Below are 21,144 nucleotides of genomic sequence, written 5' to 3'. Positions count from 1 at the left end.
CGCATCCTCCCGGCTATCACATACAGCGCAGCCATTGTGAAAGTCCTTGTTGCATTGTGGGCTTGTTTAAATTGGTTGCGCCTGGTTACTTTGAGTTGGTGGTAAAAACTCATGTGCAAAATTGCAAATCTCACGGAATCGCAATTTGCAATTGTTTTCCTTTTCTTTTTCGTACATCTGTTTGCAAATTGCGATTACTCTTTTTGCAATGTCCGCGATTGATTATTTGCAGATTTCGGGCCGTGCAAAATAGGTATTTGCAATTTTTGCGAATTCCTAATTTGCGATGCGAACCTATGTTACACATAGGACAAGTCTATTTTGCGGTCGCAAACACTGTGTTTTTGCGATTCGCAGTGTTTGCGACCGCAAAATAGGTTGATACATATACCCCTATTTCACTTATAATGGTTGGAAACTGAACCTTATTTTGTCTGAGCATGATTCTGTTTGAAGTACTACCCTACGATACATGGGAGTCTATAATACGTGTGTAAAATGTTATGTGAAAGTTAATACAGTCTAGTTGTGTTCATTTCATTGCCCGCCCACAACAAGAACATTGCATCAGTATTCTGCAGTGGTGATAGTACAATGCCACTTGCAATAGCCAGCACTCCAGCTTTCGAGGGAGTACACCAACTGTCACTTAACCAAAGATTGTCTCCTAGCTTCCTTCTGGACTTATGTTCCCTGATTTAAAAGTCAGTTTTTGGCTGATCAGCAGATATATGCAGTAACCTGTTTATTTGTTGCACTGCTGAAGTTCCATACAGAAGATCTGACATTTACCTACATGTTACTGCACCTTCTAAACTAGAACGCTAGCCTTGATAGTGACTTGAATCAAAATGCTTAAAGTATCTCTTTGCAAGAAATTACAATCTGCATATTTTACAGTACAGATTCCACGTTTATGCTAAATATCAGAATTTATAGGATCGTTCATCAGAATATTCAAGAGACCAGAGTTTTAAAATGGGGGACGTGTTGTGACCTTGTATTATAGAGAATAAAGGATCACCCGATATATGATAAAAGGAATGGATATTGCAAGTCACAGATCCTCCGAAGCGTTACTCTATATGGTTACTGAACCCTTCGGTGAGTTGCATTATCTGTGTAACATTTAGTGATTGTACTTTATGCCATCTATCTAATTCTCACTATGGTATAGGAAAGTCTGCATCTGAACCTGAAAACATTCACGGTACAAGTCTGCTGTATGAGATGGTCCCGCCTTGCACTCTGGATCAATTATCAGTTTTATCTGATTTAACATTTGTATGGTGCTCGAACTGTATGTTGCCTCTCTGTGCAAACTGCATCAGAACAGGACCAGATTGCTGCAGTTTTAGAAAACTTGTTCAAATAGTTAAGTCTTTAGATTTAAATGGAATGAGAGCAAGGGGTAGTGATTTCTATGGTTTGCAAGCAAGTTGTTTGACCGAATTGTGTCTCAATGAACATAGAAGGGACAAGGCCTTGTAGGAGGCGACCTGGGTCACGTTTTTACAGGAGGAGCAAAGATTCGTTTGCTTGGTCTGAAGTCAGTCCATTCGGCAAAGTATTTAGGAGTCACTGAGTAATGAGTTAAAAACCTTGGATTGCTCGACCACGGTAGGCCAATGAAAAGGCGTAAAACATTCATATGTGGCTGCAGTTTGGGGTGTTTCTAATTACAGAAAAACAGAAAGATGAGCTCTCAAGCAGGCGTCGCAGAGTAAGTACATTGTGCGACAGACACAATGGACCTCTACACATATGTAGTCGTTTTGCTTCAACTTCTTTGAATAAGAGTGCCCCGCGGAAGTTATTAACTCTCTGCATAGTTTATCGTGCTCACCCTTGGCTCTCTTCCAACAAGGATTGCTCAGCAGCTTTTGTTAAATCGAAAGTAAAAGTGTAAGTTGCCTGCTTAACTTGTTCTGGGCTAGTACGCAGTTTCGTTTTAACAATGGTCTGCATTCAAACTCCTTCTAATAGTGATTGGAGAGCCACTTTTAAATTTAATATCTAATGACGTGTTATCTAATTGAGCTGATACCTAGGCTTGTTGCACATGCATGAACATATTTGGTAAATGTGTACATTTATAGCAGCACGAAAAAACCTTATTCAATCAATCAATAGATTTGTAGAGCGCTACTTGTCACACATAAGGGTATCCTGGCGCTGGCAGGGTCCAGTTGATGGGCTCGGAATGACCCCTGCATGATGTGCACTTGTGTTCCTCTGCCCTTCGTGTACTACTGTGTCTATGTGGATTCCTGGTTTTTGATGTTGGCCCTAGCCTCACACTGATCGAGTGTGTGCACAGAGGTCTAGGCCTGCTCTTCACATGAGTGATGACATTGAGTGGCACACTAATTGTGCAGACAGTGGACTACTGTCCATGTAAGGGTTCAGCATGTAGAGCAGTGGTGACAGCTAACTGTGTTTTGTGAATCCATAGTTGTGACCTGACTTTGTTATCTGTCATTGGTGTTCAGGCCTGATGTCCCAGGTGTGTAATGCACTTAGATCCAATGCTAACATCCCAAGTGTGTGTGTGTTTGTGCAGGTTGTGGGGTACGTGTGGTGTAGTGTGCAAGAGCGAACCAGTCATGAATGCCTCTTGGATCATTTTAGAGACCCTTAGTTTGGAGTCTTGCACAAGATGGAGTTGTGGTTCTTTTCCCAACAGTGAAGGTGTATTGTTGAGATTTCTTAAAGCTGGAGTTAGGAGACCCATACGCTCAAGTGAGGATAGAGCCGACAAGGCTCCTTTAAAAATTCGATGAGCCTTTGGCTGAGGAAGAAGCTGCTTATTAGTATTCCTGAAGCATTGCCTTTTAGTGGTGTGTAGGCGTGAAGAGTGGGACAGCAGTCTCTGTTGTGCAAGCTGAAGGGGACCCCTTGGGTGAGGACCAGCTTTCAGTCTTTTTCGGAACACTTCTTCAGTATGGCTGATGAGAACCGGGCACAGAAAGTTCACACCTTTGTCCCTGTGTTGTTGTTACTCCAGACTAGAGACTACTCTTCTCTGAGGAAATCTCGCTGTTCTCAAATTCTGTCCCTGGAGAGCGCCCGGAAAAGACACTTGAAAGGCGAACCGCCTCAAATCGGTTCTTAAAGAGCATACACATTGCCTGTCCGCATTTACTATGTGAAAATGACATCCACATATTTTCTATGACCAAGGAAGGCAGTGTTCCACAGAATACTCCAAGGACTGCTGTGCAATCAGACATTGTCTGCATGTCAACCAGCTTCCCAGTGGTAAGGGGGATTCTCCTGAGTCTGCCCTTGCTATTCACCTACCCTGAAGAACCTAGAAGACCGCCTGCAGATAAAGGGAAGGAACCTGCCAACTGTGTAGGATCAGTGACTGCCTAGGGGGAGCTAGGTACAGTGTGTCCCCAGCATGGTAGGCATTCAGAAGAGAGAGACTGTGGATCTCCAGTGTTGACTGGCCCCAGACTCTCCACTGCAAACCTGGTCGGAATCATGAAGCTGTGGTGTGACCTGGGCTGTTGTGTCTGAATTGAGAACACGAGTCGCTGCACAACCTAAGACTTCATTGTGACTTGAACCGTGGGTTTAAGGCCAGCCTGTGTATGGCCGCACCAATCTGGACCCAATCAGTCCAAATGGGTCTGCACTAAGCACTTGCCGAACCAGTTGTGGGAGATCCCACACTGCTGCATCATCAGCGGCACAACTGCAGGAGACACCAAGAGGTACTGCCTGCTCATGCTTTCCCTGAACATAGGAGAGCAAACGAGCAGGATGAGAGCACCAACCTGTCACAGACAGAAATATTTGTTGGGTGAAAAATAATGAAAGGAAAGACTGTGCAGAATTTAGAGAGTGGGGTAATCTGCAGCAAAGGCCTGCCATGCTAGATGTTTACTTGGGAAGAAAACCACCTGGACCATTAAGCTGGGACAGGAGAGCAAGGGCAGACATACTCCAGTGCCAGGACACTAAAATACATCGTATCAATTTTCATAAGTACAATTAAGAAGAGGGGGGGCACAGGGAGAAAATTAAAGGACAAGTGACTTGTGCTCCAGAGGAGATACTTTTAACCAACGAGAGTCACTGTTCCAATAAGAAAGGAAACAAAGGTAACTAAAGTTGTTCTACTACTCTGTGAGTGGGGGACAGTGTGTCCTTATCATGGTGCCCTCACATCCCGAAAGGATGTCATGCTTCATCATTCGGCTGGTGCTCCTCGTAGGGCCGGCGCTGCAATGCCCTATGGGTTCCCCGAAGGATCACTTTTTCGGAGATCTTTTGATAAAGCTGTGTGGGTAAGAGACAGTGAAGTCCTAAGGTGAGGCTTAAAAAATGACTGGAGCGAGTATAGAAAAATGTATTAAAGAAGTTGTCCCTTTGTCATTGTTAAAATACGAGGAAGTGGTGCTTCTGTTAGAGGTGTAATGGCCCCCTGTAGTTAGTTGTGTAGCATACCCCTAATGGATATACTTTGGGTCAACATGATTCGCACTATCTTGCGATCTCTGAAAGAAATCCCAAAAGCGCTTCTTCAGGACCAGTAAGTAAAGTTGGGGATAGATCAGAGAGTTAAATGGCCGATAATGATCTAGTGCCACTAGAAAAGTAGAGGAGTAGTACTTCCTTAAGTGTGGGGAAGTTTCCCCATGAGAATCGGTTTGTGGGACACTCGAGACTGCCTCGTGGATGCAGGCGCCGCTACACCTACCCGACCTCACGCTGTCTCCGCCGGTCATGATAAGGACACACTGTCCCCCATTTACAGAGTCGTAGAACGACTTTAGTTACCTTTGTTTCCTTTCTGATAGGAACAGTGACTTGTGGGTTAAAAGCATTTTCAGTATTTAGTTTTGGTGGGCATTGAAGTTCTTTCGTGTTAGAAGTCAAGCCCTGGAATAGTCAAGCACTTGTTATATTTATGTGTGTTTGTTGAGTATTGAACTCAAGCTCCCCCATTCTGTCTCTGGGAATCCTGTGACTGCTGGTGATTGCTACCACTAAGAGACTGTATGTGTTGTAGAGTTTGTTAATGAGGATGTTGTGGGAGACTGTGTCGAACGCCGCAGAGAGGTCAAGGAGGATCAGGGTCACAGTTTTTCCATGGTTGAGGAGTGTTCTGACGTCGTCTGTGGCCGCAATCAGTGCACTTTCAGTGCTGTGGTTGGCACAGAATCCTGATTGAGAGGCTTCCAGTATTTTTCTTCGGGAATTTGGTGAGCTGCTGGTTGATTGCTTTCTCAAGAACTTTGGCTGGGTAGGTGAGCAGGGAGGTAGGCTGATTATTTTTTTAGATCATTTGGGTTAGTGGAGGCTTTCTTTAGGCGGGGTCTGATGTCTGTATTTCCATTTGTCCAGGAAAGTTGCTGTGGAGATGGAGGTGTTGAGGGTGCTGGTGGGTTGCATGCTGATTGGGTTTGTTGCAAGGTTTTAGAAATGGTGGGGGAAGGGGTCGCTGGGTGCCCCGGAGTGGATGGAAGACGCTTGCTGAGATGGTCAGGGCGGTGAGCGTTTACCAGGTGGTGATGGTTTGGTTGGTGTTTGCTGGTTAGTTGAGGCCGGCGGGTTGGATGTTGAAATTGTTGTAGGTGTTGGTGATCTTGCTGTGAAAGTAGTCTGAGAGGGTGTTGCAGAGTTCTTTGGAGGGTTGGATGGTGTTCTCTGTGGCTGTCGGGTTGTAGAAATTCTTTAAGGTAACTATTCCATATTTTTAGAGAAGACCATTGGGGTGGTGTTTTTGAGGGTGCTGTGGCTGTTTTGAATCAGTTTTCCCCTGAACTGGAAGCATTTTGAGTCATTGCAAATTTCCCAGGCTTGTAAAAACGCGCCTCTTCTCTTCCTGTAATAAATGTGCTCCTTTTCCAGGGGTACTGTTTGTTGTGTCTGATAACTAATGTCAAGAAGTCCAGGACCAGTGCTGCACTCTAAAAGGAACCATAACACATCTGTATGTATTCGCAAACCAGCCTTTCTTCTTCAGCGTTACTAGCTGAATCTTGCCCGTCTGACTACACAATATCAATGCTTTGCATGTTGGACAATTTGTTACTAAAGACAGATGTATCATACGATAACTGAAAAGAAGTGTGAATGTGCTGTGCGAAAATATCTGTGTACCTGTCTTCATACAGTTGGAAGACAAGTTTTTGTGAAAGGGATTTGCTTTGCATGGTCTTTAAGTTTTCAGAACAACCAAATTCTTGTTTTTATTCACAGATCATGACAAAATGTTCAAGATGAGTGAGAAGATCTTGCTCCTTTGTGTCGGTGAAGCTGGTGACACTGTACAGTTTGCGGAGTACATTCAGAAAAATGTCCAGCTCTACAAGATGAGAAACGGTAAGTTTAGATGGTTATGATGGCATGCAGAAAGGTGCAGGGGGCGGCAGGCAAAGACTTGTAATAGTTTCTGTGCATGTTTTTCTGTCTGTTGGACTCAAAACCCACAGTGTTTTTTGTGTGATCCTATTTAAGAAGTGTTTTAGTGTTATGTGTGACTGACCAGTATGATCCTCTCTTCTTGACATAAGGCACAGAGCCTAGTAGTGTGATGGAGGAGGTGGTCTGGGGGAAAAGCACACACTTATTTGCAATTTGCTGCTGGTTATAATTTACTTTTCTGGTTTTGTGTTATGTTTTATGGTTTCTGTTATACAGTCAGTTTATATCTCAAACTGGCCTCAGCTGTTGGATCAACACCCTAAGTGTTCTTAGTCTGGGAAGAAGACAGGTGAAGGGGAGGACGAAAGATGAGTAGAGCTCTACCTGGATGGTCTGCATTGCAGGTGTAAGTATCTCAATTTAGGGAGCTGGAATGGAGAGGGGCTAAAATATACAGTCAGCTACATAACACCAAAGTAGCCAATGAGCCAATGGGGGTGCTAAGTGTGTTAACCAAAAAAAGGGGGGCACTCATGAAATGCTCCGTGATACATTTGGCCTTGTGTGCAAGGTAGAGATGTTGTTAAATGAGTAAAATGATACTACTCGGGTGGCTACTGTAGTACCAGTAAGGGTGATCCCTTTAATGTATATGAACCCATTAAAAAAGGACAGTGTACATTTGCAAATTGTGTGACCTCATTGAAGTTCTGAAGGCATTTTGCTAGTTTAGGGTGAAATATGAAAAAAATGAATAACCGCCCCAAATGAGGGCAAGTTTACAATTACTAAGTTCTCTATGTGGCTTCTTTCAGGTAGAGAAAGTTCTCAGTTCATGCTGAACAGTATAAACCAAGTGGGTGTAAGACCATAGCTCTGATTTCTAACAGTATGTTTATACCGTTGGCATTTAGCAACTAGGGAAAGCACCCAAAACTGCAGTGCAAGAAGCTTGCCAAGCATTCTTGTCTCTGTGCACACTGTTTTGTGTTAGTATTTTTTTACTGCGCATGTGGAAGCCTTTTAGCTATTTGTGTGAAGTGGACATTTATTCTTACCTCAGCATGTTGGTGTGCATGTGTATAATTTCTGGAGCATTACCTGCTCCAGTACGCATGTGTGTTGTTCACCGCTTACATTGACTAGACTCCAGGTCTTGCCAGGCATCTTCTTTTTCTTCCTGGCCATGTAGCATGTTGGTAGTACTGCAAACCTGTGAGATCATAATGGTCAGTACTGTAGGTAGTGCACGGTGGCAGTGGTGTTGGGGTTGTTAGGTTCTAGTGCGGTGCTGAGAGGATGCTTCTGCGGGTCTTTGAGGTGGTGCAGGTATGCAGTGGTGGCGGTGGTACTGCAGAAATAGTACGATTCTGTAAGGTTATAGTTCAATTGTACGAAGTGGTAGTGTAAAATGGAGAGATGGTGTAGAATGGTATAGTGGTGCTAGAATGATTCACTGTGGTGTCAATAGTGAGCCTACGCTTCAGGTAATGACCCTTCACTTCTATGATAAAGTCTCCAACAGCAGCTCTAATCGTAAGCCTCTCTTCTGATAATAACTGCGGTGGGAGTTAGGTCCTCGTTCCACAATAAAATTGGTTCACTTCGCCATACTCGCAACAATATGCATGCATGCTTTAGTTTTAAGTTAAGGTAGAGTGCATGCTGTATAATGTCTCCACTAATGTAATACAGTATTTGCTCTATGGTTGTGGTATGCCAAAAGCAATATCTCCAACCATTCTGGCTTTTCTTCAGCTACAAAACGCTTGACATGCAAGGGCCCTTTTTGGTAAAACACTCTGATGCCAGCAAAATAATTGGCCTTGTGTGGCTTCTGCAGAGGGTGAGATTTTCTCTGCTGAGCAAGGTGGGCTTTCCCCACCATTGAAAATATTTTGTTTGGCAAGAGCAAGGGATTTCGTCCTTGTTACTTTTTTAGGTCTCGCCTATACAGCGCTTGCACTGTCCCTGCGAGGCATGCTGTATTCAGGATATGGGCTTTAAAAATTCTGCCCATTTTCAAGGACTGCCCCGGTTACATGTGTTGTTACTCAGAGCTTGTGAGCACTATTTATTTCTTTAAGCTGGAGCACTGGAGACCGGTGCTTGTGGTTTACTAAGCTCTGTTGTAAACTGGGCTGTAAATCTTGCTCTTATCTTGCCACATTTACTGTGCATTCAAAAATAGTGGTCTGTGTTGACTGTAGCTGCCTCCTCTTCCTTTCTGCTTTTGAAACACAGGGTCTGGTGTCACGGTACCTGCCTTCTTTTGGCTGCTGCCGCCCCTGTCTCAGGGCTCACATGGCCACCAATTTCATAACTTTCATAATTTTAAAACTTTCCCAAGTGTTTTGGATCACATGCTCAGCTTATTATAAAATACATATCCCCATCTCGACCTCTTAAGCATTCTACATTTTAGAGAGAAGAGAAACGAGGAACGAGCGCAAGACATTTGCTCAGGCTCACATCACGTGACACAATTCTGCAAATCCTCTTGCTACTTCTAATGCTAATCCAGCATGTTTCTTTCAGCAACTACCTTTTCTGGATATCTGGCTTGTTATCTGCCTTGCTTCCTTCTACATGCGGAGACTTGATGCTCTTTGGGCACGGATGAAAAATACTTCAAAGAAATAAACAAACCCATCTTGCCCCGGCTCCTTAGCTAGAGGACCAGAGGGGAAAAGATGGTTTGGGATCAGTATGTAATTCTCTGTAAATGGACTTCTGTTGAACTAATTTCCTTTTACCTTATAAGACAAAGATTTGCAATGAAATGGGTCTCGCATTTGCGAGAGTTTGAGCTATTGGCATTGTAAATGACAGTGCCTTTTATTTATGCGGTTTGATAACCCGAAGCAAGGCTGGCAGAAAAAGAGGTGCAGTTACTGCCAGCCTCACTTCTCATAAGCAAGGGCTATAAGTACAAAGTGCGTGGTTACGCACCGCCTGCAGGTTTTCAAAACATAAAAATAAAACGCATTGTCATTTACAATGCGAATAGCTCAAACTCTCACAAATGCGAGACTTATTGCATTGCAAATGCTTGTCATACTTTGCAGAGGTTATTGAAGGACTACTTCCTTTAGTGACACAAAAGGGAAGAGAAGTGGGCATCACCTGGCAAAAAGTTTCATGCCTTTTTTTCTTAGTTAAAAAAAAGCTGCCAAAACCAGTTTTTTTTTTTAGTGTGTAGATTACGATTTTTAGCCACTCGCCCACAGTTTTTAGTCTCTCGTCGTCTATGCTACTCAGTGGCTCTAACAAATGATGCCATTCCTGAATGCACTAAGGTACCGTATTCTCACATTATTGTTACTGAATAACAATTTACTGGTTTCTTTCTATGTTAAAACTAATTTATATTGATTCGAGAAGAGCCTTCAGATGGCAAAACTGGTATGTAAATTACCCATAACGTACCTTATTTTGTGTAGTCTTGGTCCAGCCCAGAATTTAGGGGATGTTCGTCGAGAACTTACAGATGCTGGAATGCATGTTTATAAAACCTGTTGGGGTGCACAATCTGTAATTACTGGGTAGTAACACAAAAGCAAGTGATCATAACTTAAGCAAATAGTGAGCAGTCGTAGTGTCTGCCAGTGTTGAGTTAAAATGTTGGAAGCATAGGAAGAGGCCCTGCGCCTATAAGAAGTGGAGGTGGATAGTGCAATGGTAATTAGTTCTTTCCTGAAGGTCACAAGAGAGGGGGTGGATTCACATATTTTGGCAAATGCCTATTTTTTTCCTTTCTCGTTCTTCTTTACTGCCAACAAATGTCAGCGTTCAGTGCTGCCATGGAAGATTCTTTTTTGTACGGCTTTTGGTATGGCTTGTTGGTGTGGAGAACCATGTAAATGATGGAGAGCGACTTGCGATTTTTACATTGTGGGAGAGAGACACATTGAACTTGTTTTGACAGTTAAGGTGATGTGATCACATGATGTTGACTGGTGAGCAGGTAAAATGCTTATTCATTGTTTATTCATTTTAATACATGAACACCTGCCTACATCGCAATGCTGGCAGGGACAACTGGAATCCAGGATCATGAGAAGTGTAATAAACCTAACATATTGGGCACAGTCGCCAAGCAATTTAAAGTGATAATAAGTAAAACAAAACATCACAGAACCATAAAAGAAATACCTGCTCCCAAGTTTCCTGAAGGACCCCTTCTACTAAGCTGAACTGGCAGTTTCAGTCATCAGCCTGCTGAGCTCACTCCATTCCTATGTTGTGAGTGTAGTCGACTCTGTTCTGCCGGGGCTCCTGTTTGTTGCCTAGTCAGTGTTCAGGACTCTTAAGTATTTGGGACAAGTGATATTATTAGATTCAGTCGATAGTGTGGAGAGGCATCTTTTAAAAGGAGTCAAAGCTAGCACCTCTACCCGTCGACCCTAGTTTCTTTTTCATCCCTAGTATGTCCTACACCTGGTACAGCCAGAATCCATACATGGGTGTATTGTCTTTGCCTCATCAACTCAAGACTGCTTGTTTAGCTGCTCCCAACAAGAATATGATTTGACAGTATCAGTGTGATTTCAATGGGTAAGAAAGTTGATCCGCTGCTCCCAGAATGACATATGCTGGGAAGCGCAATATTTGGAACCCATACATATGGTCAGTCTTCTTTAAGACAGTATCCCGGTAACTCTGACGGTTGGGGCAAAGCAAGAGTAAGTGAATAAGTGTCCTGGTATTAGTGCAATTCCTCCACCAGAGATCCTTCCTTTTTCCGTGCGGAGGGGTGGGCGCACTAATGAACCCTGCTATGGGTATAGTATAAATAATATATGATTTTTGTAAGGCCTATTTCAGCAAGGCGCTGGCTGTGCTTAGGTTCTTGACAGTATCCATTCCTTATGTTTGAGTGCCCTCCCAATCTCAGCCTCTCATTGGAGCAGGCCTGCTGTCTGGATCGGGGACGGATCAGCGTTAAGGGCCCCGTAACTATCAGAAATCAACTTTTTGTCATCTGTTTTGAGCAGGATTCATTTCTCAGAAGCAGTCCTGGGATTAAAGATCCCTGGCTTTTATGAGCTACCCAGTGTCTCACCTGAAATCCTTGCAGCCTCTCAGTTTCAGGTATGCCATAGACCCTTTTAAGTTGTTCAAATGTTTTGGTTCCGTGGCGGTCGAACAGATAACCCATTCACTTACATCCAGCATATTGCCATTCACTGAACAGGGTACGATCCATCCCCTGGGTGATTTTGGGGTTCCACAGAATGGGTCGGAAAGGTGAGGGGCATGAGGACTGTCCCTTTATCATCAGCGTGTCCCTAAAGGTGAGATTGGCATGTGTGACCATGGGAGGATTATAGCCCCCACATGCGGGGTCTGAGCAACCGAGGTAACTTTGAGGTAAGATCCCCTGCTATAGCTTGGTCCATGAAGCCATGAAGCACCATGCCTTTTAAGAAGCTGACACGCCTGCCCCACATCCCCCCTCATTCTACCATGTAACGGAGCTATGCTGCTTGATGGTAATTGGCTATATGAGGTATTCCCAAGTGTTCCTTCAACAGGTGGCCATACATAATGTGCTTGGCCAGTCTGGTCTTCTTGATCTCATACCTCTCCCAGTCCCCAAACACCCTGTAACGGTTGTAGTGGAAGGGATTGAGACGAGCAAAGAAGAAAATAGACGTCATTTAAACTGCAGCTAGTGACCAGTAGAGAGAGCCTGGTCCCTTTCCTAATTCTAAAGGTATTGGGAGCCTTTCCAATGACCTGCCCCCTGGGCTATTGGGGTTGAGTATATTCTATCTATCCATGCCCTGCATTCAAGACCAACCCTTTCAACGATCTACCACAGGAATGGCCAGTGCACCCTGTTGAGGCCTTTTTGGCATCGACTGCAAGGAATGGGATCTACTCGGGATAAATGTCTTTTGGCCAGGGTCAATGCAGCCTTACATAAACGCAGTAGGCAACGCGCCTGGAAACCATTGGAGATTTTAGCATCTTTGTTTAACAAGGAGATGGGGCGGTAGGATGAGCAAAGTGTTCGGTCTTCGGCTAGTTTCTAGATGAAAACTATAGAGGCCTCTCACACGAAGGCCATGATCGCGATGAATGTGGCGAAGGAGTTGTATAAGCTAGTAAGGAATGAGACTAGTACTGAGCAAAAGGTTTTGTAAAAGAGGCTTGTTGAAGCCATTCAGTCCTGCTGTTTTTCACAGTTTTGATTTGGCAATCGCCATGATTACTTCTGATACCTCAATCGATTTATCCAGATCTCCTCTCTCATGGAGTGTCGGATGGATTTATTCCCAGATCTCTGTACTGGGGTGAATGTATGACATTGTTCTGCATTCTGTCCATCAACTGTTGTTTTTGCATTTGTCACCCCGAGTGGGACGGTTATGCTCAGACGTGAGTCCCGTGCTCTCCACGCCACTGGAGTCAAGCTATCCTGGCTGATGACTACTGATAGCCAGAAACCGGTCCTAGGATGCTTGATTCCGGTCCAGGGAAGACATGGCTTGGCAGTTCGGGCTGGACTGTTCCCATGAGGCACAGGGTCAAGGCTGATTTGCATATGGCCATGTCTGACCTGGGGTGGTGTGGAGTGCAAAAAAACGATGGATTTAGGCCCAGAACTCTGTACTGGGGTGAATGTATGACATTGTTCTGCATTCTGTCCATCAACTGTTGTTTTTGCATTTGCAAGTGAAATATCCTTGAGTTAATCCTCCATGCTTATATTCTCTACCCTTGCTGCAGCAAATAGATTGTTGTAAAAGTTGTTAAACTCTGAGCGGATGTCCGAATCCAAGAGAAGCAGGTTCTCTTTTTCTGACTTAATAGAGGCTATTAATCAATCAAACATTTTTTGTATAGAGCGACTTGTCACCTGTGAGGGTATCTAGGTGATGTGCTGCAGGACTTCAGTCGAAGAGCCAGGTCTTGAGTCCCTTCCTGAAGTCTATTAGTGATGGTGCGGGTGGAAGTGGAGGGAGAGAGTGTTCCAGGGTTTGGCAGCGAGGTGGAAGAAGGAACGTCCTCTGGTGCAGCAGCAATGGGTGCACATAGTCTGGGCAAGGAGTTTTCTGGGTGGTTGATAGAAATTTAGATGGTGGTTCATGTATGCAGGTCCTCGATTGTGGAGAGCTTTGTAGCTGTGGGTCAGGAGCTTGAATTGGTATCTCTTCTGGATGGGGAGCCAGTGGAGGTCTCTCAGGTGCAGGGTAATGTGGGGCCTTTTGGGCAGGTTGAGGATCAGTATGGCTGCTATGTTCTACATTGTAAGTTTGCTGGTCGTTCCTGTATGGAGTGCATTGTCGAGCCGGCTGGTGATGAGGGCCTTCATCACTGTTTTCTTGGTGTTGATGGGTAGCCATTTGAAGATTCTACAGAGCTATCAGCTCCAGTTTGATCTTAGCCCACTACTTGACATCCTAGAGCTTCCCAGACACATTTTCTCCACTGTAGTATCTTAGTTTCTCCTGAGTATTCTGCCCTGTCCATATCCAGTAGCTTTAATTGCGTACACATCTTCCCCAGTTGCTAGAGAAATCTCCTTGCTCATGTTCGTTTGTGCACTGCTTCTAACCACCTGACCCTAATCTGTAGCCCTCTTTTCGCATCTGTCAATATTGAGCTGGGCCGCTAAGGCAATGAAGTGACCTCAAACATAACCCATCAGAGCATCCCACAAGGTGGATATAGCATCCCCGATGTTCCTATGGAGGTCTTCCATGAAGGATATGGTAATTGGGGTGTGGGAGGGGTTCTGTTCCCTCCACGTCCCTGGGGGAGTTGCTGCCATTCGCCCCTACAAATGTCCACTTTTGTTGCTTTGTACGCTGTACACTTGCCCTGATCTACATGTCCATGACACAGTCACAGCTGGTGCCCACCTGTGGGCATGCACTGCAGCAGTACCCTAAAGGGGGCGCACAGTGTGCCTCTGCTGCCATCCACTGATGAGTTAGCCCCCCCACCCACCTACAGCCCTTTGTGCGCCCCCGCTGTACAAACTACCTCCTCCAGTCTCTGGTGATGTCCGCCACATCGAATGGGGGTGGCAGTCTGGGGCGCCGTCCTGCCCCATATATGTTCATCTGGAGTCCTTGCCCATCGTTTGTCTCTATGGGTACGCAGTGCTATGTGCTGGAGATGTCGAAAGCAGGGGGCAGCCTGATTACTTCCTCAGCTGCCGCCTCCTCTGATCCCTGGTGACCGCATCCGCTCCTGTACTGTTGGGTCTCCTCGAGGAAACTGATGTTGGTCTCTTTTCAGGCTCTGGTGGGCTGCTGCCCATGCCAGGGACAGGCCACGGGACCCTAGTGTGGCAGTGAACTTTCAGAGCCAACCTCACTTGGAAATGCAGGTTTTCATGCTGCTGTCCTTGGGGTGATTTTTCTCATCTGGCTCTGCGCCACAACAGGCACTCCTCGCCCCTCCTGTCCCTGGGCGGTAGGCACTGTATAGATACCATTGGTGAACAAAGCAAACACAAAGAGATGATGGACAGAGCGCTAAAACTTTTCAGACACTCGCCACCAGTCACAGATCTGCGTTGAATCCATCATCGTTCTTTAGGTAACTTCGCCCCCCCCCCCCAGTTCAGACACAGCTATATGCAAATCAGTCTTGACCCTGTGCCTCATGGGAACAGTCCAGCCCGAACTGCCAACCATGTCTTCACAGGACCGGAAACAAGCATCCTGGGACCAGTTTCAGGCTAACAACCCTCATCAGCCAGGCTAGCTTGAATCCAGTGGCAAAGTGAGCAAGGGACTCACATCTGGGCATACCCAGCCAACATAGCGCGAACAAAGCAAACACAAGGAGATGATGGACGGAGCGCTGAAACTTTTCACAGTCCCAGATCTGGGTTGAATCCATCATCGTTCATTAACTCACTCTGCCACCTCAATTCAGACCCAGCTCTATGCAAATCAGTCTTGACCCTATGCCTCATGGGAACAATCCAGCCCGAACTGCCAAGCCGTGTCTTCCAGAAACGAGCATAAGAATGATGGTTTGAACCCCGATCCTTGTTACTGGGGGTGAATAATTGCATTGTTCAGCATTCCGTCCATCAATTGATTTTTTTTTTGCACATGTCCCCCTAAGTGGGAAGGGTATGCCCAGACGTGGGTCCCGTGCTCACTACACTGGATTCAAGCTAGCCTAGCTGATGAAGGGTGATAACCTGAAACTGGTCACAGGATGCTTGTTTCCGGTCTAGGGAGGGCCTGGCTTGCAGTTCGGGCTGGAATGTTCCCACACAGGGTCAAGACTGATTTGCATATGGCTGGGTCCAAACTGGGGTGGTGTTGTGAGCAATAGAATGATGGATTTAACCCAGATCCTTGTGACTGGGGGTGAATTTTTTCATTGTTCAGCATTCCATCCATCAATTGTTTTGTTTTTTTAGGTCGAGCCTGTCCCATTCCGCAGGAATGGATAGGATCGAATTCATGGCGGCAAAATCCTCTTCAAACTAAGGGGTTTCAGCCCGGCGTTTTCTTGCAGTTCACGTGAACATGCACAAGCATTCACGGCCAGAGCTTCTCCTCCTCTAGCAGCACTCCTCCCACACCAGCAACTCCCCCCTCCCACACCAGCACCTCCCCTCTCTCTCCCCGCAAACACAGCCTTGCCGTAGCAGCACTCCTCCCACACCAGCACCTCCCCCCGCCCACACCAGCACCTCCCCTCTCTCTCCCCACAAACACAGCCTTCCTTTCATTTCTCCTCCCCCTCCCCAGCCAGCTTCCCCCAGGCCGTGTTCCCTCAGATATGCTATTGCATATCGTTTGCTACCTCTTGTATTTTGTTGCTCTTGATACTTGCACAACTGTCACTATTGTCTCATGTAACGTAACGTTTGCTTTTGTAACATGCTCACTTGTAATTTTGGCTTCATGTATCTAAAAACGCCTCCCTCGCGCTCCTTTCTCCCTCTCTCCCGCTGCCTAGTCCTCCCACCCCCTCCCTCTCCAGCGCGCGCTCCACTCGCCCACCCCCCCACTCCCCCAACCAGCAATTCACACACAGCAACCTACTCACACACGCAACTCATCCACGCAACCCCACTCATCCACGCAACCCCACTCATCCACGCAACGCCACTCGCCCACGCAACCCCACTCATCCACGCAACCCCACTCATCCACGCAACCCCACTCATCCACGCAACGCCACTCGCCCACGCAACGCCACTCGCCCACGCAACGCCACTCGCCCACGCAACGCCACTCGCCCACGCAACGCCACTCGCCCACGCAACGCCACTCGCCCACGCAACGCCACTCGCCCACGCAACGCCACTCGCCCACGCAACGCCACTCGCCCACGCAACGCCACTCGCCCACGCAACGCCACTCGCCCACGCAACGCCACTCGCCCACGCAACGCCACTCGCCCACGCAACGCCACTCGCCCACGCAACGCCACTCGCCCACGCAACGCCACTCATCATATTGTGCTGCGAAACTAAATACTTATAAGGTCCCACAAGCGAGACCTATTGGCAATGCCAATGCTTGTTTGCATAGGCCATTGGTGCCTGATTCTCAGGAACCACTGCTACAATCCCGGCCCAAGTGGAGAGAGGATCTAGCATTTCCTGCTGTGCGGTCCTTTTTGTCTCCTCAGTTATAATTTTTTTTTTTTAAACAATATTTTTTCATCCCCTGCTCTCTTTAGGGAAATTCATTATGATTATCTTATTTATGTTAGCAACATTCAGTCAATCAATCAGTGGGTCATGTACAGCGCGGCTTGTCACAGCGGGGGTCCTTCAGAGAGGGAGAGATACAGAGGGGGAGGTTGTTCTAGGACTCTGTGGCAAGGTAGAAGGCGCGACCTCCGCATTGGCTGCGGTGGAATTCGTGGGATGTGGGCCAAGGCGAGGGTGAAGGAATGGAGCTCTTTGGTTGATTGGTAGAAGATCAGGCATTTGTTGATGTAGGCGGGTCCGGACTTATGGAGGGCTTTGTAGACGTGCATGAGGAGCTTGAAGGAGCATCTTTCCTGGACAGGTAGCCAGCGGAGATCTGAGGTGAGGGGTGAAATTTGATCTTCTTGGGACGAGTCTGGATGATCTGGAAGCAGCTCAGGAGTTGTTTGGTGGTTCCGGCGTAGAGTGCTTTGCCGTAGTTGAGTCGGCTGGCGATGAGGGCATGGGTGACTGCGATCCATCGGAAGATCTTGTAGAGCATACAGAGGGTGAGGAAGCAGGCGGAGGAGACAGTTTTAATCTGTTGCTTCATGGTCCAATGGGAGTCCAGGATGATTCCAGGTTGTGTGTATGGTCGGTGGGGGTGGTGAGGGGGCGAGTGTGGCGGGCCACCATGTGTTGTACCACGGGGAGGGCTTCTTCCTGAAAATGATGACCTCTGGTCCGATTTGAGTTTGAGGCAGTTGGTCTTCATCCAGGTGGCCATGTCGGTCAAGGTGGTATGGAAGTTGGCTCTTGTGGTGTCTGCATCTTCTGTGATGATTTGGATGAGTGGGTATCGTCAGTGTAGGAGATGATGATTAGTCCATGGGTGCAGGTGATGTCTGCCAGTGGCGTCGTGTAGGTGTTGAAGAGGGTGGGGCTGAGGGAGAATCCCTGGGTGGCGCCCATATGATGTCTTTGGGTGCAAGGGTGAAGGGCGGTAGGTTGACCCTCTGGTTTCGCCCGGAGCAGAAAGTGGAGATCCAATTGAGTGCATTGCCTTGCATGCTGATGTGGTTAAGTCTGGTGACTAGGGTGCGGTGGGAGACCGTGTTGAAGGTGCTTGCTGATGGGTCAAAGAAGATGAGGGCCACAGTTCCACCAAGGTCGAGGAGGCGTCTTATGACATCGGTTGCTGCGATCAGGGTGGTCTTGGTGCTGTGGTTGGGTCGGAAGCTGGATTGGGAGGGGTCGAGCAGGTTGTTTCCTTGGAGGTAGTCAGTGAGCTGGCAAATTATTTTTGCAAACCCATATTCCTCACAGATATTTGAGAACTTTTTTGTTTTCCTTTATCATTTATCTTTTTCAGTGAATTTACGACTTTACCATGCGCTGCTGAAAATTAAATTGCATGTGCAAAATTGACTTGTGAGCAAGGATGTGGGATTTCATGTCATTAACATGAATGATTGCGCACAGAGTGAATTTGAGGAGTAAGCTCTCTTCCCTGAGAAAAATTGAAATCAATCATTTGCCTTATTTGCTAAAGCACGAGATTGCTTTTCCATTTTATCTAAATACCATTGTAAAAATCGAGATTTGACTCGCACTTTATTGACTCTTGGATCTCTGTGTTAAGGAACTTGGCATGTGCGAAGGAGGTGTGTACCTGTGGTTACTGCAGGGGGGTGTGGAGGGAAACTGTGTGCTTGGCTACAGCAGTGCAGGGTCTCCTACTACATGTGCACCACTGTTGCATTAGGTTCTGCGTACTGCAATATTTCCAGCAGCCTAATTTCAGAGTCACTGTTTGTTCTTTTTCACCAGGGTATGAGCTTTCTCCTGCTGCAGCAGCAAATTTTACACGCAGGAACCTGGCAGATTACCTTCGCAGTCGGGTGAGTACCACTAAAAACAGGAAGTATTTAGGCTACGGATTTTCTTTAAGAATATATTCATTTACCATTTTGTATCTTCTTCCATACTGGTGCTGTAGTATCTGCTAGTAGGAAAAATCTTCCAACTTTTTGGCAGGAGCATTTTGTCGAAAAGGGTCGCTCTGGTTTGTCTTGTCTTTGTGTGGCACGTGAAATAATCGAGTATCCATGAAACTCATCAGTGAATTAACGCTTGGATTCTCCGTACCCCTGAATCCCTTCTGTCTTTTTGGAGACCTATCTCAAGCTGACCCATATCCTGTGTGAACAGAGCAACCGGTTTTCATATAACTATTTGAATGATTTGTTGGAGAGTACTAACCTGTCTTCGTTGTATGCGCCAGGAGACCTTCATGCTAGGCTGACAACTTTTTCAGGGAATATCTCAGTCATGCGATGTACCTAGTTGTGGCTTATAGCAATGAAAAATAAAAAAATGTTCCGTATCCCCTTTTTGGCATATATTGATTTGCCAGTGCAGCTGTTTGTCTTAGTGCAGTTGCTTTCTGCAGCACACACTAAATATTACTCGGTAGTTTAAAGTAGAAAATAGGCATGCGATGATGTAAAAAACCATACAGGTAGAAAATGCGGATTCCCTGTTCCCCATTGAGACGGCACACATTATGAAACTTGCAGAGCACAATCTGTGTATTGAGGGAAGGTTTACATGAACAGAATACATAAAGGTCGAGCAAACCCTTGTGTCTCTGTGAACGACTGAGAAAGAAGAGGCTTTTAGCTGGCAGCCCGAGGTAAATGGTTTTTTGACTGCACCATTTTTCCTAATCCGACTACTGTATCTGTTAATTGAGAATTCAGCCTTCTTGCGATTTTGATCACTTATATGGCGATGGACTCTTATTCGAGAACTCGCTGAGGGTTACCGATTGACATGCTCCCTCTTTGTTAGTCGTCTGTCAGTTCTACATATCACTGTCTTGTTTCTGGGTAGTACAGCAATTTCTCTGGGTTAACTATTTTGCAGTCCCTGTCCTTGGATAGTGCAATTTGTACTGCTTACAGACTTTTCTTTCCCAGTTATGGGATAGCTAGGTGATTGCTACTGGGTAGCTTTCTCACTCGGTTTGTGGAAGAATTTTTCTGCTACTTATTTCGCTGTCCCAGTGACTGGATAGTAATGCAATTTCTATGAGTGACTGATTTAGGAGCCCAGGCCTCTGGAAGAAACAAGCACTGGCGTTGCCAATAGGTTTCGCATTTGGAAAGTTGGAGCTATTGGTTTTGTAAATGACATTTTATATTTATATATCGTTATTGGCATTGTCAATAACCATATATAAATATAAAATGTCATTTACAAAGCCAATAGCTCCAACTTTCCAAATGCGAAACCTATTGGCAACGCCAGTGCTTGTTTTAATCGCACGTCCTTGCTACCATCACTGAAATATGTGCGCCCTGCTTGTTCTTCATTGTACGTTGTATTGCCATGCTCTCGCGGTGCGTGTGAAAGCACGCACTTTATGAACCTCATGTCCTCCCAGTGAGTGCAACTGATTGCAAATTCTGCTTCTCTGAGTGGCGGACATAGTCTTTTACTGATACAGCGCCCCGAAGCTAGAGAACACACTCTGCCATGATCCGATAAACTTAGCCAAAGCTTTGCGTTTTATCTTCAACATTTCGAACATAAACCACTAGAAAAGCTGTGAATATTTTACCCGCATTATGGAAGTTACTGCCTGGTTACTTTACGTTGTACCACGCCACCCTTCATCAAACTGTACCCCCTTCAGCCCCGTCGTTTGTTTTTAGCAGAATTGACCTCTTAAGTTGAACCTCCAGTTTCGCTTTCTCTGCCATGAAAGCAAACTTTCCTTCATCATCACGTTACTTTATTTCAGTAGCAATTTAGCAGAAGAGAATGCTTCTAGTAATTCTGGCAGTGTCCATCTCCAACGGCTATTAAGTTATGTATTTGGTTACACTTAGGAAAAGAAGTCTGCTCTACACGAACACTTTAACTCCAAACCGAACATCGGCATCCGTGTGCGTTCGAAGAATCCTGCTCTGGGTATGGGGGTGTGCTTTCAGTTTATGAGCCAAGTAGGTACATTCACGCAGTATTAGGGTTCTGCAGTTTGTAGAGGGTGAAAGCTGTTCCTCTAACTGCATCCCGAAGGACGTGAGAATATCGTATGGCAAAGACCCCATTAAACAAAGGGTATTTTG

The 21,144-nt window shown here is 45.9% G+C and overlaps 1 protein-coding gene across 1 annotated transcript in view; it reads left to right on the top strand.

The window, feature by feature from the left end:
- The window catches only part of PSMB2 (proteasome 20S subunit beta 2), a 192,166-nt gene that overhangs the window by 9,346 nt on the left and 161,676 nt on the right, over positions 1-21,144 (top strand). The window contains exons 2-3 of the mRNA XM_078681151.1: positions 6,217-6,339; positions 18,839-18,909. Coding sequence (XP_078537277.1) covers positions 6,217-6,339; positions 18,839-18,909 — 194 coding nt within the window. The remainder of the gene's footprint in view (positions 1-6,216; positions 6,340-18,838; positions 18,910-21,144) is intronic.

This window comes from Lissotriton helveticus, chromosome 3_1 (genome assembly GCF_964261635.1).
Source record: "Lissotriton helveticus chromosome 3_1, aLisHel1.1, whole genome shotgun sequence".
NCBI classification, from domain to species: domain Eukaryota; kingdom Metazoa; phylum Chordata; class Amphibia; order Caudata; family Salamandridae; genus Lissotriton; species Lissotriton helveticus.
The sequence above is the reverse complement of the archived record's forward strand: the minus strand, read 5'-3'. Positions and strand labels throughout refer to the sequence as shown.